Source organism: Felis catus, chromosome A1 (genome assembly GCF_018350175.1).
Source record: "Felis catus isolate Fca126 chromosome A1, F.catus_Fca126_mat1.0, whole genome shotgun sequence".
Lineage (NCBI taxonomy): Eukaryota > Metazoa > Chordata > Mammalia > Carnivora > Felidae > Felis > Felis catus.
In genome coordinates, this window is record NC_058368.1 from 176961646 (window position 1) to 176981858 (window position 20213).

General features: G+C 42.1%; 2 protein-coding genes and 1 long non-coding RNA gene across 9 annotated transcripts in view; 2 read left to right on the plus strand and 1 right to left on the minus strand.

Annotated features, from left to right (window-relative positions):
- The window catches only part of UBTD2 (ubiquitin domain containing 2), a 62319-nt gene extending 56077 nt beyond the window's left edge, over positions 1 to 6242 (plus strand). For all 6 annotated transcript variants that reach the window (XM_045035515.1, XM_023259612.2, XM_045035517.1 and 3 more), the window contains one exon: positions 3755 to 6242. In XM_045035515.1, the coding sequence (XP_044891450.1) occupies positions 3755 to 4152 (398 nt within the window). In that variant the 3' untranslated portion in view covers positions 4153 to 6242. The remainder of the gene's footprint in view (positions 1 to 3754) is intronic.
- The window catches only part of EFCAB9 (EF-hand calcium binding domain 9), a 59974-nt gene extending 40722 nt beyond the window's left edge, over positions 1 to 19252 (minus strand). The window contains exons 1-4 of one of the 2 annotated variants that reach the window (XM_045035496.1): positions 19117 to 19252; positions 15526 to 15674; positions 14404 to 14580; positions 13480 to 13673 (exon numbers count right to left, since the gene is read on the minus strand). In XM_045035496.1, coding sequence (XP_044891431.1) covers positions 13480 to 13673; positions 14404 to 14580; positions 15526 to 15674; positions 19117 to 19252 — 656 coding nt within the window. Of the gene's footprint in view, positions 1 to 13428; positions 13674 to 14403; positions 14581 to 15525; positions 15675 to 19116 lie in introns of those variants that run through there. The other variant, XM_023259610.2, reaches the window with a different exon arrangement.
- Positions 9161 to 19568, plus strand: LOC123379559. Its single transcript, XR_006584148.1, has 2 exons — positions 9161 to 9365; positions 18838 to 19568. It is a non-coding gene; the product is annotated as an uncharacterized LOC123379559 (long non-coding RNA).
- Positions 19569 to 20213: the final 645 nt, after the last annotated feature.

The following is a 20213-nucleotide window of genomic DNA, read 5'->3' on the forward strand; positions in this document are numbered from 1 at the left end:
GTGTGGACTGTGAAGATTCTTTTCTAGTAGTCCTTGTGAAGTCCTACAAAGGTGTGTTAGAGATCACTATTAGAGCATTGTGTCTTTAGTGTAGAGATTTAGGGCTAATAAACAATGGAGGATTGGGAGTGTATTGTTCAAAACTCTGGGCCTACAGAGAAGGCATTCTGCTCTGAGCAGGTAATTCTGGGGTAATATTCAGCTGTGGGCTATATATATTGTCAGCAATGATTGTTTTTAATGATAACTTATGATCCCAGATATTGGGAGAAAATAACCAATAAAACTATAGCTTAAAGTGTAACAAAATCATATCTGACTTCCCCTATTTAGTTATTTACAGCATGTTTGTAACTCAGATTATAATTTGACAAAAGTGAGGAAAAGAGTAAATCAGAAAACTTCATGTTAACGAAATGCAAGTTACCTTTCCCAAAATATTAAAATATGGAAGCTAAGCAATACGAAGTCTGGATAGCTTATTTCCAGCATCATAGACATGAGTGCTGCCTGAGCTAGAATAAGAAGATATGCCATCTACTGGCATCACTTCCATGGAATTTTTATTCTCACTGATTTAAGTCTGAAAACTGAATTTCTGACTTGTTGGGCTGAAGGGCAGAAGGGAAGACTGCATTCCAGGGGCACCTGGCTGGCTCAATCAATAAAGCATGCAGCTCTTGATCTTAGGACTGTGAATCTGAGCCCCACATTGGGGGTAGAGTATACTTTAAAAATAAATGAATAAATAAAATCTCTTCCTTTATGATATTATCTTAAAAAGGTGGGGGAGGGAGAGAAATGAGTGAATGAATTGGCAGAAGATGCCTGAAATTAGCATTTTGTTTTTTAATTTTGTTTTTTTAAGTTCATTTATTTACTTTGACCAAACTGACACAAGCAGAGAAGGGGCAGAGAGAAGGAGAGACAGAATCCCAAGCAGGCTCCATGCCATCAGTGCAGAGCCCAATTTGGGACTTGAACCCACAAACCATGAGATCACGACCTGAGCTGAGACCAAGAGTCGGACGCTCAACTGACTGTGCCACCCAAGTGCCCCTGAAATTAGTTTTAAGAAAAAGAGAGAAGGGGCGCCTGGGTGGCCCAGTTGGTTGAGCATCCGACTTCGGCTCAGGTCATGATCTCGCTGTCCGTGAGTGAGTTCAAGCCCCACATCAGACTCTGTACTGACAGCTCGGAGCCTGGAACCTGCTTCGGATTCTGTGTCTCCCCCTCTCTCTGCCCCTCCCCCACTCATGCTCTGTCTCTCTCTCTCTCTCTCAAAAATAAATAAACGTTTAAAAAAAGAGAGAGAGAAGCCTGCTATCTATGGCATAGGGGCATTCAGATGTAAAAAGAGCCAAAGTACCTATTTGATTGTATGTTTGTTTTGAGATTGGCATGCACTCCTGTTGTAGCAATGTACAAAAGCTGCTATGACATCTCTAGTCCTTTTCTAAAGAGCTGTCTTTCAGTCTGGACATGGTTCTGCTTGCCATTTGACTGCTTTTGTTTGCAGACCTGCTATTTTATATCTGTCATGGCACTGACGACAAAGCAGCACATGCAAACCTGGAAACCACTTTAGAGTTTTTCTCCTGCCTCATTTTGCTGAGTGAGAAGCGTATTTCAGGTTAAAGAATATTGCTTAAGGTTGCACAGCTAGTTAATAGCAAGGCTGGGAGTTTCATCTTGGTCTCTAGATTTCGAAGGTAATAATTTGGAATGGTACTTCTCTAAAAGAATGTTTTTCTAGCAGAACAATTATGTAGATATGCTCTGGTACTTAGGCTGACCATACTGACCCCCCCTCCCCCCGCCCCAGCAATATCAGTGGGATATATATCTGAGGTGTTTCCTTAATAGAGGTGATGGGTCTTTAGTGAACTCTCCATGTTCTCTCTCCTAGTTCTCCTGGTGGCCAGCCCAGCTGGAAGACACTAGTAGATTTCTTTGCCTCAGGACTAGGCTATATAAATAGTGAAGTTTGCACAACTGACTCTACCATTATTCATAAATAGCGTTGGTACTGCAACTGTGCTTGAAGTGTATCCATTTCTGCAATGTCCTAGCATTCGCATTAATTAGTGAACAACACAGAGGCTGAATGATATCTTTAAACACAGGGGCACTTGGGTGGCTCAGTCACTTGAGCATCCGACTTCGGCTCACGTCATGATCTCGCGGTTGATGAGTTCGAGCCCCGCGTCAGGCTCTGTGCTGACAGCTCAGAGCCTGGAGCCTGCTTCGGATTCTGTGTCTCCCTCTCTCTCTGCCCCTCCCCCACTCATGCTCTGTCTCTCTCTCTCTCTTTCTGTCAAAAATAAATAAACATTAAAAAAAAAATTTAAACACAGAGGAAAGGGGAGATTCACGTGTGTTACGCTTGGTGACTGAATTCTCACCCCAGCCCGTTTTCATGTAATTTAGAAGACAGAAGCCATGGTGGGCTGGTGACTGTTCCAGTCTCATTTTGGATGCCTTATATTTTCAGCCTATTGGTAGTGGCCACAAAGTTCAGTTCATTGACTTATTTGTTCATTAATAAGTATTTCTCAGTGTCCCAACCCCATTCTCATTAGCCTGTGTGAGTGTTTTGAATATGGTAGATGTTTTTATTTTTTATCCAAATTGATAATCAGCTGACATTAATGTTCCAGTTTGAACAAAGGACGTGATATGAATAACCTTGTAAGAAAACATTCATTATGTATTCTTTCAAGCTTCCCAGGGGAAGTCCTGGTAATTATAATGCAATTTATGCTTTATAAAGAAATCAGCCATTAATACCTCCTTCTAAACCATAAATGATTTTTTTTCTCTCCCCTGAGCTATCTGGTTATAAACTTCTTACCCCTTTTGTTCTTCCTTTTCAACCCATAACTTCTCTGTAACAGATTAACTAATTGGGGTTAAATAAAACCCCTCAGTCATTTTTGTGGTGATTGTGCAAATGAGGTTCATCTATAAGCCAGGAGCCAGAGCAGCTGGTAAGCTCATCATCTCCAGTTTGTGGTGTCTTTGACGAAGGACTTTTGGCTAAGTATTTAGGAAGTTGAGGCACTGAGGGAACTGCTCTGGAACACTGTGTTGGGGTGAATTGGGTTTAGAGATCTGTTTTTTGCCTTTTTGGTTGTTAAGGTCGCTGATTTATTTCTTTACAAGATATCCCAGCACAATTTGAATATCCCCTTAGCTTGATCCAAACACTAATAATATTAGTAAATTTGGATTCTGTGTGCTTTTTTTTTTCCTTTACCTTTTTTTTTTAAGTTTATTTATTTTGAGAGCGAGAAAGCAAGCACCAGTGGAGGAGGGGCAAAGAGAGAGACGGAGAGGGAGAACCCCAAGCAGGTTCCATGCTGTCAGCAAGGAGCTTGATGCAGGGCTCGATCTTACAAATGGTGAGATCATGACCTGAGCTGAAATCAAGAGTTGGATGCTTAACCGACTGAGCAACCCAGGTGCCCCTCTTTTCCTTTATCCTCTTTTAATGAAAGTGTGAATCAGGTACGAAATGGCTTAGAAAACGTGAGGGTAAGGGGCTAGGGTCCTGGTTAAGGTAAGGTTAAGACCAAATCATTGGCCATGGGCCTTCATGATGATCTTTGATGAGCAGCTGGCAGTGATTGGCCTTATATATTTTTTCTCCTCTACAGTGGCAAGCTAGCAAGAGGCTTGAGCATTTTGCAGGGTATAAATAAAAATGCATTCATTGAGCTGAAACTCTTACTCATATCTTCTCTTTTTGAAGGTGCACTTACAGAGTGCTATGATGAACTGGGAAACAGATACCAGCTTCCAGTCTATTGCTTGGCACCACCAATCAACATGATCGAGGAAAAGAGCGACATAGAGACTCTGGATATTCCTGAGCCACCACCTAATTCTGGATACGAATGTCAGCTCCGTTTGCGCCTTTCCACAGGCAAAGACCTCAAACTTGTGGTCCGCAGCACAGACACGGTATACCACATGAAGAGGAGGCTACATGCAGCAGAAGGAGTGGAACCGAGTAGTCAGCGATGGTTCTTTTCTGGCAGACCTCTCACCGACAAAATGAAGTTGGAAGAGCTGAAGATCCCAAAGGACTATGTTGTACAGGTTATAATGAGCCAGCCTTTGCAAAACCCAACACCAGTGGAGAACTGATTGGTCCTATTGGCTGGTCCCCAGATCCCTCCCGCCCCTTTTTATTGTTGTTGTCATTTCCTACTCTATGGCGTGAAATTTATTTTCACTGCTCTGAATTCCGTATGAATGGATTTAGTTCTGAGGAATTACCAGTGAAAAATTCCATCTGTGATGGAGACCAACAAAAATAATTAATAAAACACAAAGAGCCAGCCTTTGAGACTCATGTAATTACAGTTTCTAATTTGTAAGGCAGTTAAAAAATAGATAACCATTTATTTTAAAATAGCCAACAACAATGTAATGACTGTATTTAAACAATTTGGACTGTAAATAGAATGTTATGTCCATGAAGAACAGCACCAAGCACCTTGTGAATACAGAATCAAAAAAAAAAAAAATAGATTCAAGAAATCATCAATAACAGTTATAAAACTTGAGCTTTTTAAAATGGAAACTGAAAAGAGCAGTATTCAAGGTTCACTTCTATTCTGGTCTTGATTCTTTGCTCAATAGTATTTAGCCATAAAGGAGTAGAGACTGGCAAATTGTGTTTTAGTATTGCTTTCCCCATCCCCATATCTTGAGCTCCTTATTTACATTCACACTAAATTTTGGTGCCTTCCAACACATTGGTGGCAGGCACCCTTCTGGAACACTAGGCAATAATTTAGTGCGGTCAGATCTCTGATTTTCAGCTGATACTCACTTGAAAAGTCACTTGTCCATTTGCTGCATAGATATTTTGAAATGTCTCTATGATGAAGCTGTTTTTATATCCAGGCTTAGAAGGTCACTACAATGTAATACCTTCAATTCATCTACCTACTGTGCTTGGGACTTTTCAGCATGTTCCCCCAAATGCACTGGGCCAGGGAATGCAAGGAATCAAGGGCAAGTGTTCCCACTGTAAGATAATAAGGTAAATTCTCTCTTCTCCCCCACTCTGCAGGAAGGGTGTAAGGAAAACCCATTGTATCTGTGCCTGGGAGAATTGTGCCTATTTTCAGTCTTTAAGAGAAAATTTCAACTCCTAATTTACTAGTATGTTTACGGACATCGCTTAAACATCAGCAGTGAGACCAAATGATGAAATATTGCTTTATATGTTAGTGCTTTCCAGTTCACTGTTACCTCTACTTGTGGTGGATGACAATTTTCCTCTCTCATCTTTCCTAGCAAAGAGTCCAGTTAAGAACCATGTGCAGATTAGATGAGAAGACAAAAAAATCTGATGAGAGCGCCTGATTCTCTCATACTATGACTGGAATAAAGCTGCCAAGGGTTATATTTAATTTGGAGCCTTTTCGAAGTTCCACAAATGAGAAGGGGGCTATCCCATAATCACTGTAGCCCCAAGCCTCGGTGAGATGGCAAGGTAGAGGCAGGAAGGTGCTTATACTGCTCTCCCTGGAAAATGATCAGACCTCCACACCTATTTGGATGAGAAGCATTATTATTATTAATTTTAATGGCAAAATGAAACTGCTAATGTAAAGTTTAAAATGGCATTAAATTTCCTATAGCCTGATTAGATATAATATCTGTAATTGTAACTTGTGTTTCTGAGAGCTTTACTTCCCTTTCTTTATGCAATCATCTTAAAGATTGTGGCTACATTTAATTTAGGATTGCTAATAATTGAATCTAAATTCAAGAGACGATAGCAGCGTTCATTCCGAAGGAGTATTTTGATATTTGAAGGTAGAGGTTTGAGGGTATTTGACTGTAATGCCCTGTCATCGAAGAGTTTCGTTGTCATTTGTGTGCCACATTGACTAATAGCAACATCTCTCAAAGTCAGACAACTGGAAAAGTGTTCAAACCTATTTTTCTTAAGTTACATTGGGTGATATCATCAATAATCTATGGTTGGTAAGAAGTTTTCTTGTTTGTTTAGAATTTGAGCTCTCAAGAATTTATTTTGTTTTAAAGGAAAATATACTTTGCATAACAATTTTCTGGGCATGTTTAACTAACCTGGATGAGAAAACCATGGTGCTGTTTAATGTAAATAGATTGATACAAGATTGGACCAATACTTGATGTGTACAATTTTAGTATGTAGGGTTTTTGTGCTTTTTTTAAAAAAAAAAAAGTTCAATTTTTCTCTTTGTCTTGGCTTTTATTCTGGGTTTTTGTTATTCTCTACAGAAGGGTAATCTGCCTCATTCTAATGAAACCTCTAAGAAGGTTTTTCTTCTTTTGAAAAAACCTTACCTCAATAAATAACAAGTTCATTATCACCAGGCTTTGGCTCTGCTGTGCCAAACCATACATGGTCATTTATAGATATGCTTTATCTTTCACGTTGAAATCTTGGTCTAAAGTAGGCTATTGTGTTTTTTTCTTTTTTTTTTTTTTTTTTTTCCTCTCTTTTAGAGCTAGAGTGTGAGTAGGGGAGAAGGGCAAAGAAAGAGAATCTTAAGCAGCCTCCATGCTCAGGGCAGAGTAGCAGAGCCTGACACGTGGCTCATTTCCATGACCCTGGGATTGTGACCTGAGCCAAAATCAAGAGTCAGATACTCAACTGACTGAGCCACCCAGGCGCCCCAGCTGCTGCTGCTGTTTTTTTGTTTTGTTTTTTTGTTTGGTTTTGTTTTTTTGAGTCATAATTCAGAACTCATAATTCCGTTTTCTAGAAACTGAACTTTCTTACCCGTTTGCATCAAAGTGGCAGGTTTTGATAATTATTTTATTTTTAAATTTTTTAATGTTTATTTAGTTTTGAGAGAGACAGAGCACAACCATGGGAGGAGCAGAGAGAGAGGGAGACACAGAATCTGAAGCAGGCTCCAGGCTCTGAGCTGTCAGCACAGAACCCGACACGGGGCTCAAACCCATGAACCATAAGATCATGACCTGAGCTAAAGTCCTACGCTTAACCAACCAGGCCACCCAGGTGCCCCTAATACCAGGCACCCCAATTAATCCTTTATTCAAAATAGGTGATAAATACACATGGAGAGGAAATCCAAACATACCAAAGTAATCTATCCACTCCCTAGATATAACAACTCTTACCACTCTTCTGGGTATCTTTAAAGATGCTCTATCACAGCAGTTCCTCAACTTGAGCATGCATCAGAATTACCTAGAAGGCAGGGTGCCTGGGTGGCTCGGTCGGTTGGGCTTCCGACTTCGGCTCAGGTCATGATCTTACGGTCCGTGAGTTTGAGCCCCGCGTCAGGCTCTGTGCTGACAGCTTGGAGCCTGGAGCCTGTTTCAGATTCTGTGTCTCCCTCTCTCTCTGCCCCTCCCCTGCTCATGCTCTGTCTCTCTCTGTCTCAAAAATAAAAACATTAAAAAAAAATTTAGAATTATCTAGAAGGCATATTAAAACACACATTGCCGGACTTTTCTCTTGCGAGTTCCACATTAGGTCTGAGTGGGGCCACAGTAATTTGGTTTTCTGAACATTCCCAGGTGCTATTGTTGCTGGTTGAGATTCACACCATTAGAACCACTGTTCTGGTGTACCTTGAATACATTCACCCACCCTACCCTGTTTTTTCTGTAAATATGCATAAATACATATACTATTCTGCACCTTGATTACTCGTTAAAGTGATAAATCTTGGATCTGCATCATCCTTCTTATTCTACTGTCTGGGGTACCAGTTATTTCAGACTAAATTTGGTCAGATTGGCTATTTGCAATCTTGCTGCTGTAAACCATGCTGCCGTGAAATGTCCTTCTCTATAGTTATGTCTTGGTGTCTATGTATGTCTATAGAATGCACTCCTGAAGAGAGAATTGCTAGATCGAAGAGTCTGTACATTTAGAGAGTAGAAGCACAATTGCCCTCCAAGTAGATTTTACCAGTTTAACACTAGAGCAATATGACTGCTTTGGTTTTCCTATATACCCTAACCAACATTTTGATCTTTGACAATCTAAGTGAAAATCTGTGTCCTGTGGTCCTACTTTGTATATTTTCTTTGAAGTTTAGCATTTTACTTTAGGCCTTTTTTTTTTCCCCCTGCAAATTGTCTGTTTGCTCATATTTCTAGTGCATTTTGGTCCTTATCCTCTTGATTTGTAAATATTTAAGGGAATTAGTCATTTTCTATCCTGTATTACCATTTGTTTTTGGTTTGGGTAATTTACCATGCACAAATTTGAAGTTTTCCTTGGTTGGATCTATCAGTCTTGTGTTTTATGGCTTCTGGGTTTTCTTCTTTACTTCAAAAGGTCTTACTCACCTGGATTATAGAAGTTTTTTTCTCATGTTTTTAATATGTTTTATGGTTTCATTATCTGGAATTATTTTGGTGCAAGGAATATAGTAGCTGCCCAGATTTATTTCTTTGTTTTTGTAGGTAGCTAGTTAATCCCACTTTTCCTGATACTACTTACTGAATAATTTTCATTGTTCTTTTTTCCCATTGATGTGGGAAAAATCACTCTTATTTTATGGCTTTTTAAGTTTGTTAGAGTGTGTATGTGCATGAGCGGGGGGCGGGGGGCAGAGAGAGAGGGAGGGAGAATCCTAAGCCAGCTCCACACACAGTGCAGAACCTGACGCCAGGCTCGATCCCACGAACCATGAAATCATGACCAGAGCTGATATCAAAAGTCAGTTGCTTGGGGTGCCTGGGTGGCTCGGTCATTTAAGCATCTGACTTAAACTCAAGTCATGACCTTGTGGTTTGTGAGTTTAAGCCCCACATTGGGCTCTCCCCTCTTGGTGAGGAGCCTACTTCAGATCCTCTGTCTCCTTCTCTCTCTGCCCCTCCCCTGCTCATCCTCTCTCTCTCAAAAATAAATAAACGTTAAAAAAAAAGTTGCTTGGGGCGCCTGGGTGGCGCAGTCGGTTAAGCGTCCGACTTCGGCCAGGTCACGATCTCGCGGTCCGTGAGTTCAAGCCCCGCGTCAGGCTCTGGTCTGATGGCTCGGAGCCTGGAGCCTGTTTCTGATTCTGTGTCTCCCTCTCTCTCTGCCCCTCCCCCGTTCATGCTCTGTCTCTGTCCCAAAAATAAATAAACGTTGAAAAAAAAAAATTAAAAAAAAAAAAGTTGCTTAACTGGCCACCCAGGCACCTATTTATTTATTTATTTGCTTGCTTATTTGTTTGTTTATTAATTACAGAGAGCACAAGCTGGGCAGGGGCAGAGGGAGAGAGAGAATCTCAAGCAGTCTCCATACCCAATGCAAGAGCCCCACACGACTGAAATCATGACTTGAGCGGGAATCAAGAGTCCGACACTTAACTGACTGAGCCACTCAGGTGCCCCTTTTCACGGTTTTTAAGACTATACTTTTTTTAATGGTCTAATTGAACTATATAATTAGCAAATATATCTGTGTCTGCCTCCAACTTTCAAATGTTATGATTTAACATTTTTATTTACAGAAAAGAAAGAAGAGTGTGGCTGATAACCTCCCTTGCAGTAACTGGCCTCCTGTGATTTCTGTTCTCTGGCTCTGTGAAGGGTGTTCATGAAGGTAGCCCCATTTTGGCGGGTGTCGGCAGAGTTGATTTGGCCTTTTCTAGTCTCTGTCTTTGGCATGAGGCAAGTGATAATACAAGAGGGCTAAGGACTAGTGGAAGAGAAATGATTTCACTTTGCTTAGCTTCCTCTAAAATTCTTTCCTCTCGCGGCGCCTGGGTGGCTCAGTTGGTTAAGCGTCTGACTTAGGCTCAGGTGGTGATCTCACGGTTCGTGAGCTTGAGCCCCGCATCGGACTTTCTCCTGTCAGCGTGGAGCCCACTTTGGATTCTCTGTTTCCCTTTCTCTCTGCCCCTTCCCCACTCACACTTTTTCTCAAAAATAAATGAAAATTAAACATAAGATGATTTCCTCTGTATAGCTGATACAGTTTGTGGAGGAACCCGTCCTGTGGTGCTGGGTTCCGGGGCTGACACTGTAGTCCTCTCCCCAGCCCAGCCTGCCGTTCTCCTGCACTGCAAGTGCGGCCGCTCTGCCCATTGCTTAGGCTCCCTGAACAACACGTGTTTTGCTGACCAAGGAATTCTAATCTAACTATGACATAGAATATAGTGTGTTAACCACCACCCAAAAAATACGTAAATGTACTTGGTCCAACCGGACACAGTGGATTAACTCACTGTGGAAATAAACTTAATTGAAGCATCTACATACACATTTGTATTCTGTTATTATTATTATTATTATTATTATTATTATTTTACATTTATTTATTTTGAGAGAGAGGGAGAGAAGGAGAATCCCAAGCAGGCTTCGAACTGTCAGTGCAGAGGCCTCCCCACCCCCGATGCAGGGCTCGAACTCACAAACTGTGAGATCATGACCTGAGCTGGAATCAGGAGGCAGACGCTTAACCGATGTAGCCACCCAGGTGCCCCATACACAGACATTTTTAAAAACTTTAAGTCCCGGTGTGCCTTGGTGCCTCTGTCGGTTAGTGACTGGCTTCAGTCTCATAGGTCAGGAGTTCAAGCCCCACATCAGGCTCGGTGCTGACAGCTGAAGCCTGCTTCAGATTCTGTGTCTCCCTCTCTCTCTGCCCTTCCCCCACTTGTGCTTGCTCTCTCTCAGAAATAATAAACATTAAAAAAGAAAAAAGTTTAAAAACTTGAAGTCCTGTAATGTAATTGAGAAAAAAAGTTCCAAAGTAGACCTTGACAGATTGTTTTCTTTGTTGTACCCCTAGTCTCCAAAGTGTCACTTTACCCCTGCTATTGAATTTTAGTTTTTACACAGAGTTTCAGTTGGGGCCCATCAGAGCTGAATGCTCAGTTTCCTGATTCCATTCTTAAACTGCCCAATTTATGAAAATGCTCTTAGGATTTCTTAGGGGCGCCTGGGTGGCTCAATTGGTTAAGTGTTGGACTCTTGATTTCGGCTCAGGTCATGATCTCACAGTCAGGTTGGTCTCTGCACGGGGTGTGGAGCCTGCTTGAGATTCTCTCTCTCCCGCTCGGGCTCTCACTCTCTCTCTCTCTCAAAAGAAATAAACAAACATTTTTTTTTTAAGGATTTAAAAACATCTGATAGTTGGATCATGTACCTTTTATTGTCACCTAATGATATCCAGGGAGGAGGGAAAACTCATTCCTGAAACTTTAGTCATTTGATACTCATTTTAAATTAACTGAAATAAATGAGTAAGTTATTTTAAATTTTAGTTTAAAATTTAGTTAAAATTCAAACCAATGAACTTATCTTCAACTTTCCCTTCTTCCTTCCTACCCCCATTCTGAAATAGTTAAAGGTATAGTATCTTCATTGTTTTAGAGACTGTGTCTGTAAAAATCACATATGCCATGGTTCCTTTTTATATATCTCAGGACTGTTGCCCTTGGAAAATAGGAAAGAGAAACCTTTCTAAGACCTCATTATAGTTTCTCCTCCCAGAACTCTGTAGATCTTAAGGCTGTCTGGTAACAAAAGCTATCTAGGCTTCCAGAAAAGAGGCAGAAACCTATCCCAAGATAAGCTTATTGGCAAGACCCTTTGAAATGATGATGGATTTCCAGCTGTCATTTTGCAGCTAAATACCAGTCTCTCAGTTCAATACTCTGTGTCTGTTCAGTAGTGTCTAAACTGTTTGCCAGAGGGTATTCTCCTTGGGGAATACCTGCAAACTTTTCACCAAATCAGAGGAAGAGAGGAGCATTGTTCTGAGGTGCTTTGTATGTTAAATACACAGTGTGTTCACGGTAAAGAACTTGATTTGTGTTCTTGCAAGTTTGACTTACCAGCCACAATCTTAGATAAGCAGTATTCTTTTCTGTTGCACGTTGAAGGTGATTTCTGATGGTTATTAGGTAATGAAGTCTGGATGCCTTATGGTTGGTTATAATGTATAACCGATCCTTAAGAAATTCCTGGTTTATAGTAAATGAGCTGTATTTCTTTAATTGCCCAACTTGTTCCTCTAAAGTTTATGGTAGAAGGAGAGGTGGTAATTAGCATTGTGCAGAAGGGGATTCAGAGCCAGTGAAATCCTGGCTTGAAATTTAAACAGAATCTGCTAGAACTGAAGTCAGTTACTCCGATCATTTGCTCTGAGCACGGGCATCTAACTGACCTTCAATTTGAATCATGGTCCTACCACTAGCACACTATGTGTTTTGGGGAAAGGTTGTTAATTTCTCTAGGCCTCAATTTCCTCACCTGTAAATTCTGGATAACACCTGATTCACAGGGTTATGAGTATAAATAACTTCATGCGTCTAAAGCACCTGCCTAACCCATAGCAACTACTTACTAAATGGTAATTATCACCATTAATATCACAGTGCAGTCAGGGGCGCCTGGGGCTCAGTCAGTTAAGTGTCCAACTCTTGATTTTGGCTCAGGTCATGGTCTCACAATTCTGTGAGTTTTAGCCCCACTTCAGGCTCTGTCCTGACAGCTAGGAGCCTGTTTGGGATTCTGTTTCCCTCTTTCTGTTCCCTCCCCTGCTTGTTCTCTCTCTCTCTCTCTCTCTCTCTCTCTCTCTCTCTCTCTCTCTCTGTGTGTGTGTCTGTCTGTCTCTCAAAAATAAGTAAATAAACATTAAAAAAATATATATATCACAGTACATTCAGGTGGGCGAATTCACAAGTCCCATACTAAAATCATTTAAAAATTATTCAAGGCATTACTTATACAAAAAAATAAAATTATACAAGGACATGTAATAATTATTTTACCGTAGTAGATTTGTACAGTTGCTTAAGCACCTAACTTAGTAATTTAGGTCCTAGGAAGAACAAGCCCCCTATATCCTTAAAAGTCTTAGGGCCCCTGGGTGGCTCAGTCGGTTAAGCGTCCAACTCGTGATTTCAGCTCAGATCGTCTCAGCGTTCGTGAGATTGAGCCCCATGTCGGTCTCTGCGCTGACAGTGCAGAGTCTGCTTGAGATTTTCTCTCTTCCTCCCTCTCTCTCTGCCCTTCCCCTGCTCACTCGCTCTCAAAATAAATAAACTTTTTTTGTTGTTGTTGTTTTTTTAAAGAGGAAAAAATGTCTTTCCCTTACAGGTAGAGGCACTTCACCAATTTGAAGTGTCTTGCATCCAGGTGGTTTTAGCTTAAGGCTTGAGAGAATCGAAAGGATTCTGAGAGTATTGGACAACTAGTGAACAAACATTGGAAAAGTATCATTGTCTTTCAGCTGCTTAGCTCCAGCCAGTGTTTGTAAGTATTTGGATATGCAGGGACCTTAGGAGCAGTGTTGATCTGAAAAGCGGCAACAGAACTGAGACGTGCACTTCATGTTACATTATTGTGGGGTCAAGAAGTTATTAAAGGATTAACTTGCTGATCGAAGAACACGTATTTGAACCTTTCAAGTGTAGAAGTCAATGTAAAGATACCCACTTCGATCTTCTAAATGTATTTTTAGGCATGTTAACAGCTGTAATTACTTACATTCTACTTTCAGATCTATTTGTAAAAGAAGACTGTTTGGAGCTCACGTTAACCTGATGCTGCGTTTTCTTTTTGAGCAGAGCCTTTTTCTCTTTCTTTCTCTTTTTCTCGTTCTCTTTCTCTGCTTTCTGCCTCTCCTGGTATTTGTCCATGGTGAAGATAGTAAACAGCTTAAATTCCTTGTAATTAAGACGCTTTTGTTGAGGGAAAGAAAGAAAAATTATTTCAGGAAGGATTTGATACTTTGTTTCAGATGACTACAGGATTGTAATCATTTCTCATTTAAAAACTTGGAAACTTGAAGAGGCTCAATAATTAGGACATAATTATAGTCTGATTGTCGTCTAGGAGCCAGGAACAGAGAGTGTATTGTAGACTCCAAAGGAGCCATGGGTCACTTTCTTACTTCTGCGTCCAGTCCAGACGCTTCGGGCTGGCATCCAAGGTTCTACACAGTATCATCCATCTTTTTCAACCTTAGCTCCCACTCTCTTCCCTGCCATAGTCTCCCTCTTTAAATAGGCAGGATTCAGGGTCTTTACCATACTTGTGTCCTCTTAGGAGTTTGCTCCTGCGTTACCACCAGAGACTTTCTTCCTTTCTACTTAGTTAACTCTATACACTCTTTCCCCAATGCCACCTCCTGCCATATTGATCTAGTCACTTCTCTGAACTTCTAAACAAAATTTTCGTCTCTAACCTTCTGTAATTTTGCATCTATATGCTATAACACGTATTCGGTCCTCTCTCTTCATGGGCCTATAAATCTCTGGGTTTTTTTTTCCTGCTCCCAGTGCCATGACACGCTCAAACAGGATTTCCCCATCTTCCTCCCCACTGCGTCTATCATAGGCAGTAGGACATTGTCTCTGCCTTTGGACAGAGAGGCTTCCAGGGAATCACACTTAGGGGATCTGCGCTTACACGGTCACCTGTGACGTCAAAGTCGTGGTAGAGCTCTTTGAGTTCCTGTTTTTTAATATTGAAGAGAAAGTTGTACATGTGGAAGTTGTCTGCACCAATTCTCAGCTCCCCCTCCAGGTCAAGCAGCTCAAAAACAGGCCGGGAGTGGCGGAACATAAACTGCTCTTCTAAGTGATTCTATTGAGAGAAGAAATACGTAATAAGATGAACAGTGTTGTTGGTGCTACTTTCAAAACTTGGGCTGCATCAAGAGTAGTATATTCACTTATCCATTTCCCAGAGAACTAAAAGCAAAAGGCAGAGGGGTGCCTGGGCGACTCCATCAGTTAAGCGTCTGACTCTGAATCTCAGCTCAGGTCTTGATCTCAGGGTCATGAGTTCAAGCCCGCATTGGGCTCAGTGCTGGGTGTGAACCTACTTAAAACACAAAAAACCAAAAGGCAAAATCCTAGGAGCTCAGGGTTGAAAGCTTTCTATGGTCAATGTGGCAAGTCCTGCTTCAGCATCTGCATTCAAGGGGAACTTAAGCCACCTGCTGTGATCAATTCTGCTAGACAGAACCCTTGTCACTAGAACGCATTTCGAGTGAAAATCTGCCCGTGAGACATCACAAGATGTTAAGATGATGAACACAAAAGTTTCCTTCCCAAGGGGGAAGTAGATAAATACACACCGAGAAAGTATATATAAGGTAAGGTGGGAACCCAAAGAAGAACGTGTCTCATTTCCATCTTTCATCCCCTTCAGAAAATTCTCTGAGAGAAGGGATCATTGAGAGAGTGAGACACTTGGGATCACTGGTGACTCTCTATGAAGGGCAAGGATGGACATGCCAAGGAGGGAAGTGATAGAGTGAGATCTATCTTCCGGAAGAGGGTGCAGGAGGGCTAAAGATGGACGGGGCAGCAGGCGAGGGAGGCTGGCTAACTTGGGAATTTCTAGGTTATAAATGGACAGTTTAGGAACCAAAGCTAGTTCTCTCCACATTTTGTTCTTCCTGTTTCGAGTGGAAGGAAGGCAAAGTCTGATGCAGTCTTAGTTCACTGCAAGTTCACCTTCAGCAAGATGGCGGCAGCAGCCACGCTCTGCATCCTCTGCCCCAGATCCTGACTTGTTACTCACCTGTTGTGCCAGCAGTATGCAGACCAACATGTAGAACTGGTCAAAACCAATCTCGCCCGTAGCATTCCAGTCCAGCATGTTAAACACAATCATGATCTGCCTCCGTTTCCAGTTAGTCACATTATGAAGGAAGTGGTAAAACAGCACATCTGTTAAGGTGGGGAGATGCAGAGCTGGATTGTTCCGAAACTGTTCCAAATGCTAAACAAGCGGGAGCCACAGAAACGGTAGCAGCTGTTGGAAGCTTGCCCGCCTGGGAATAGTCATGGTAACACTGTTTCTGGCTTTGTCACTGTTCCTTCCACAACGCCTCCAGTCGTAATTGCCCTTGAGCTGTGTGACAAAGCACTGTGCCCAGATTTGTGGGGAAGGAGATAGTAGATTGGGCTTGATTCTCCACCCCGGCTCCTGCGCTCGACTGAGCAGACAGATGTGTGTCCGTAACCAGTAAAGGGCATGGAGTGCTCTATCCTACATGGAAGAGGTTAATTCTCACTGGGAGCCCAGGACGCTTTCTTGGAGAAACTGACATTTTGCAAGGGTCTTTCACTTGAGGTCATCAAAATGAGAAATTTAAAAATCATGTTTAGAAAAGTACCGGGGAGCATGGATAGCCCAGTCAGTTAAGTGTCCGACTTTTGATTTCAGCTCAGGTCATGATCTCAGGGTAGTGGGATTGAGCCCTGCATGGGGCTCCGCACTGAGTGTGGAGCCTGCTTAAGATTCTCTCTCTCTCTCTCTCTCTCTCTCTCTGTCTCTGTCTCTCTCTCTCTCTCTCTCTCTCTCTCTCTCCCCCTCTATCCCTCCCCCGCTCATGCATACACTCTGTATCAAAAAAAAAAAGTATCAGTGTTCCTCATGCTTCTATAAAGCAAATGGATTTGGCTATGGGGGAAAGAGCAATCACTGAACACGTTAGGTTCTAGGTGCTTTAAATGCCACATTTCATTGAAGCCTGACAACCCTACAGGGAAAGTGGTATGATACTCGTTTAAAATAAGCCTCAGATAGTAACTAGTCTATTTCAGTACTTGTGTAACTGTAATGAGCATACTGTTCACTTGAGAATCTTGTAAAAATACAGATTCTGATTCAAGAAATCTGGTGTTGGACTGAGTCTACATTTCTTTCTTTTTTTTAAAGTTTATTTTGAGAGAGAGAGAGCGTGTACACACGAGTGGGGGAGGGGGAGAGGGAGAGGGAGAGAGAGAATCCAAGCAGGCTCCGAGCTGTCGGTGCAGAGCCTGATGTGAGGCTCGATCTCATAACTGTGAGATCATGACCTGAGCCGAGATCAGGGTCAGACATTTAACCAACTGAACCACCCAGGCGCCCCCTGAGTCTACACTTCTCGCAAGCTCCCAGGTGATATGGCTGCTGCTGGTCCGTGGACCCTACTTGGAGTGACAGAGCTGGGATTCAGAGTCTGTCTGACTCTGCCTTGTTCTTTCCATAGTGATGCCATATCTGTTGCAGATTAATTAATACATATGTATTCAATCATATACAGAGAAAAAATACTGTAATTTAAAAAAAAACAAGGAAGGTTTTTGCCAGAAATTCTACTCACTAATCATCTGTCTCAGGGAGTACAAGATGGAAGAAACCAACATGGTGACACATTTATATAACAGCATGTGGCTTACAGATTGTGTATGCAAATCACTCATGGTAACCAGGGATTTTGAAGTGTAACTTTGTGAATATGTGATATCCCTTTACCCGCTGATTCCAGAAACTATCTCTTGCGTAAAATGTGGCTCTAATAAATACATAAAACATGTATGTATTTGGAGTCCCAGCTGAAGAGCATAGTGAACCAGTCATCACAATGTCATGATTTTTTAAACAATTTTTTAATAGTTTATTTATTTTGAGAGAGTGCACAGGACAGGGAGAGAGAGAGAATTCCCGGCAGGCTCTGCACCATCAGCATGGAGCCCAATGTGAGGCTCAAACTCACAAATTGCAAGATCATGACCTGAACCAAAACCAAGAGTTGGACGCTTAACTGACTGAGCCACCCAGGTGTCCCCACAGTGTCATGATTTGAGAAGAATCTGATGGTCTCTTGATGTTCCTTCCCCACACCCCACCAGGTACGAACACGTGGGAATAGCACATTATGTATATACACAGTGTTTTTTGTGTAGTTGCTCCTGGAGAAATGTTTTAGTGTGGGATATAGTAGCTACTTAACAAATACTGTTTTTAAAGCAGTTGGCTTGGGGCGCCTGGGTGGCTTGGTCGGTTAAGCGTCCAACTTCAGCTCAGGTCATGATCTCATAGTTCACGAGTTCAAGCCCCGCGTTGGGCTCTGTGCTGACAGCTGGGAGTCTGGAGTCTGCTTTGGATTCTGTGTCTCCTTTCTCTCTCTCTCTCTCTCTCTCTCTCTCTCTCTCTCTCTGACTCTCCCTCACGTGTGCTCTCTCAAAAATAAAAAACATGAAAAAAAAAAAAGCATCTGGCTCTGGCCCACTCAAGTGTCCAAAGCCTTATGTCACTGCCTCCCTGGAAGGCAAAACTTAAGGCTGTTGCCTTCACTCCGTCAGGTCACTATCCAATCCCTTGGTGACCAGAAGACAGGAGTGTGACTTTATCTCTCAGGCACTGCATCATCAGGGAGTGATTTAGTTACTAGGGAGATCAGACTTCTCAGCAAATATTCCAGTGAGATTATGAGCGTAGGCTTTGTGATCAGAAAGCCCTGGGTTTCAGTCCCAGCTTTTCTGTTTACAGCAAGATGCCCTACACTTGCCTTATCTAGGTCGGGGTTAGTGCGGAGATTTGGTGGCATACTATGTGTACATCTGTATGTAAAGAGAAAAACTGAGACATGAAATTATGAGAAAATGAAGGTGTCTTTTAAGCATTTTTTAAAGATTGTGTAAACTCTTAACAAATCTTTACGGAAGAAACACCTTATTCACAAATGGCATTTATTTCCTTCAGGTCACGAGGAATGGTTAGGATACTTTGCTTATAGCTGGTCCTTAAGAACAAAACAAAATGAAACAAGCTTAAAGTATTTTAACTGGTCTATTAGTTTATGCATTCAAAGGCAGGGTTGAGATTGTCAATACTTGGTCACAAGTACCAAGAATTAGAAGGGATCCTGCAGATTACTGACTCAAACCTTCCATTTGACAGATGAGAGATCCTGTTAGGGGGTCTTAAGGGTTAATGTCTGAATGGGACTCAGCCCCCAGGAATAATTATAATAATAACAAACACTAAGTTCTTACCATGTGCCAGGCACTGTGCTAAACGTTTTCCATACGTTATCTCATTATCTTTTTTTTTTTTTACTAGGAGCCTCCTGTATGGACGAGGAAAATGATACTCAAAGAAGGTGATGATACCTTCTCCAAACCACCAAGGAGCGCCAGAATTTCACCCCAGAGCCCGCAACCTTCTCCCCCTCCCGCAACCGCCCCCAGTGTCAAGTCTCAGTTGGCCATTTCTCCCTGCTTCGCTGAGAGGATAAAATGCATCTCTGTTAATCAGGCCGTTCCCAGCCCCGCAAGTGCCCCTGCACGTTAGTTAAAAACCAGGTGACATCTCAGAGCAGACGTGGCTGAAAGCACTGACCGTTCAAGGTGTTGTTGTGGTGCACGTCGAGAAGGTGAAAGTACTCCACCAAGACCCTCACGTTCCTCACGGATAACAGGCAGTATAGCTTGTCCAGATAGAGGTACCACAGAAACGAGCCCTGCTTCAGTTTCATCGTGGCGCTCCGGAGGCCGACGGCGCGGGCGACCTGGAACAGAGGAGGGTTCTGGAACTGGAATGCTGGCTCCAGAGAGGCTCTGGGAGTAGGCAGAGACCTCACAGGAAGCGGTCAGTAAAAAAATTAAAATTGCTTCCTCCCAGTCCTCTGGCCTGGCTGGTAGTATCTGTGGTCTTAAATCTCTCGCTACCTTGGTTTTCCTCTGCCACCACATCACCAGTTGTAACCGAAAATCACAGACTGTTTAGAAATGAATGCGAGAACACTCTCTGCTTACACTCTGTCTCTCTCAAAATAAAGACCCCCCCACACACATTTTTTATTTATTTATTTAAAAAATTTTTTTAAATGTTTTTATTTATTTTTGAGACAGAGAGAGACAGAATATGAGCAGGGGAGGGGCAGAGAGAGAGGGAGACACAGAATCCGAAGCAAGCTCCAGGCTCCGAGCCATCAGCACAGAGCCCGACGCTGCGGGGCTCTAACTCACGCACTGCGAGATCATGACCTGAGCCGAAGTCAGACGCTCAACCGACTGAGCCACCCAGGCGCCTCCCCTCCCCTAATTTTTATTTTTATTTTTTAAGGTTTTTATTTATTTTTGAGACAGAAAAAATTTTTTTAGAAGAGTCACGTGCTCCACTGACTGAGCCAGCCAGGTGCCCCAAGGCCTGTTTTTTTCTTTCACAGAATTTATTATGGAATTTGCAAATACTGTATATCACAAAGTAAAGAGATTGGTGTAAAAACGTACATGCAATCAGCATCCAGCCTCAACAATTACCAACTCAGGGCCCATCTTGTTTCATCTCTATTCCCCATCCACCACCACCGCCAACTGGATTATTTTGAAGCAAATCCCAGACATAACTTCTCATCTGTGAAGATTTGAATATATATTTCAAAAAAAAAAAAGTGACTCTTTTATTTTTAACATAACCACCTATCACTTCTATAC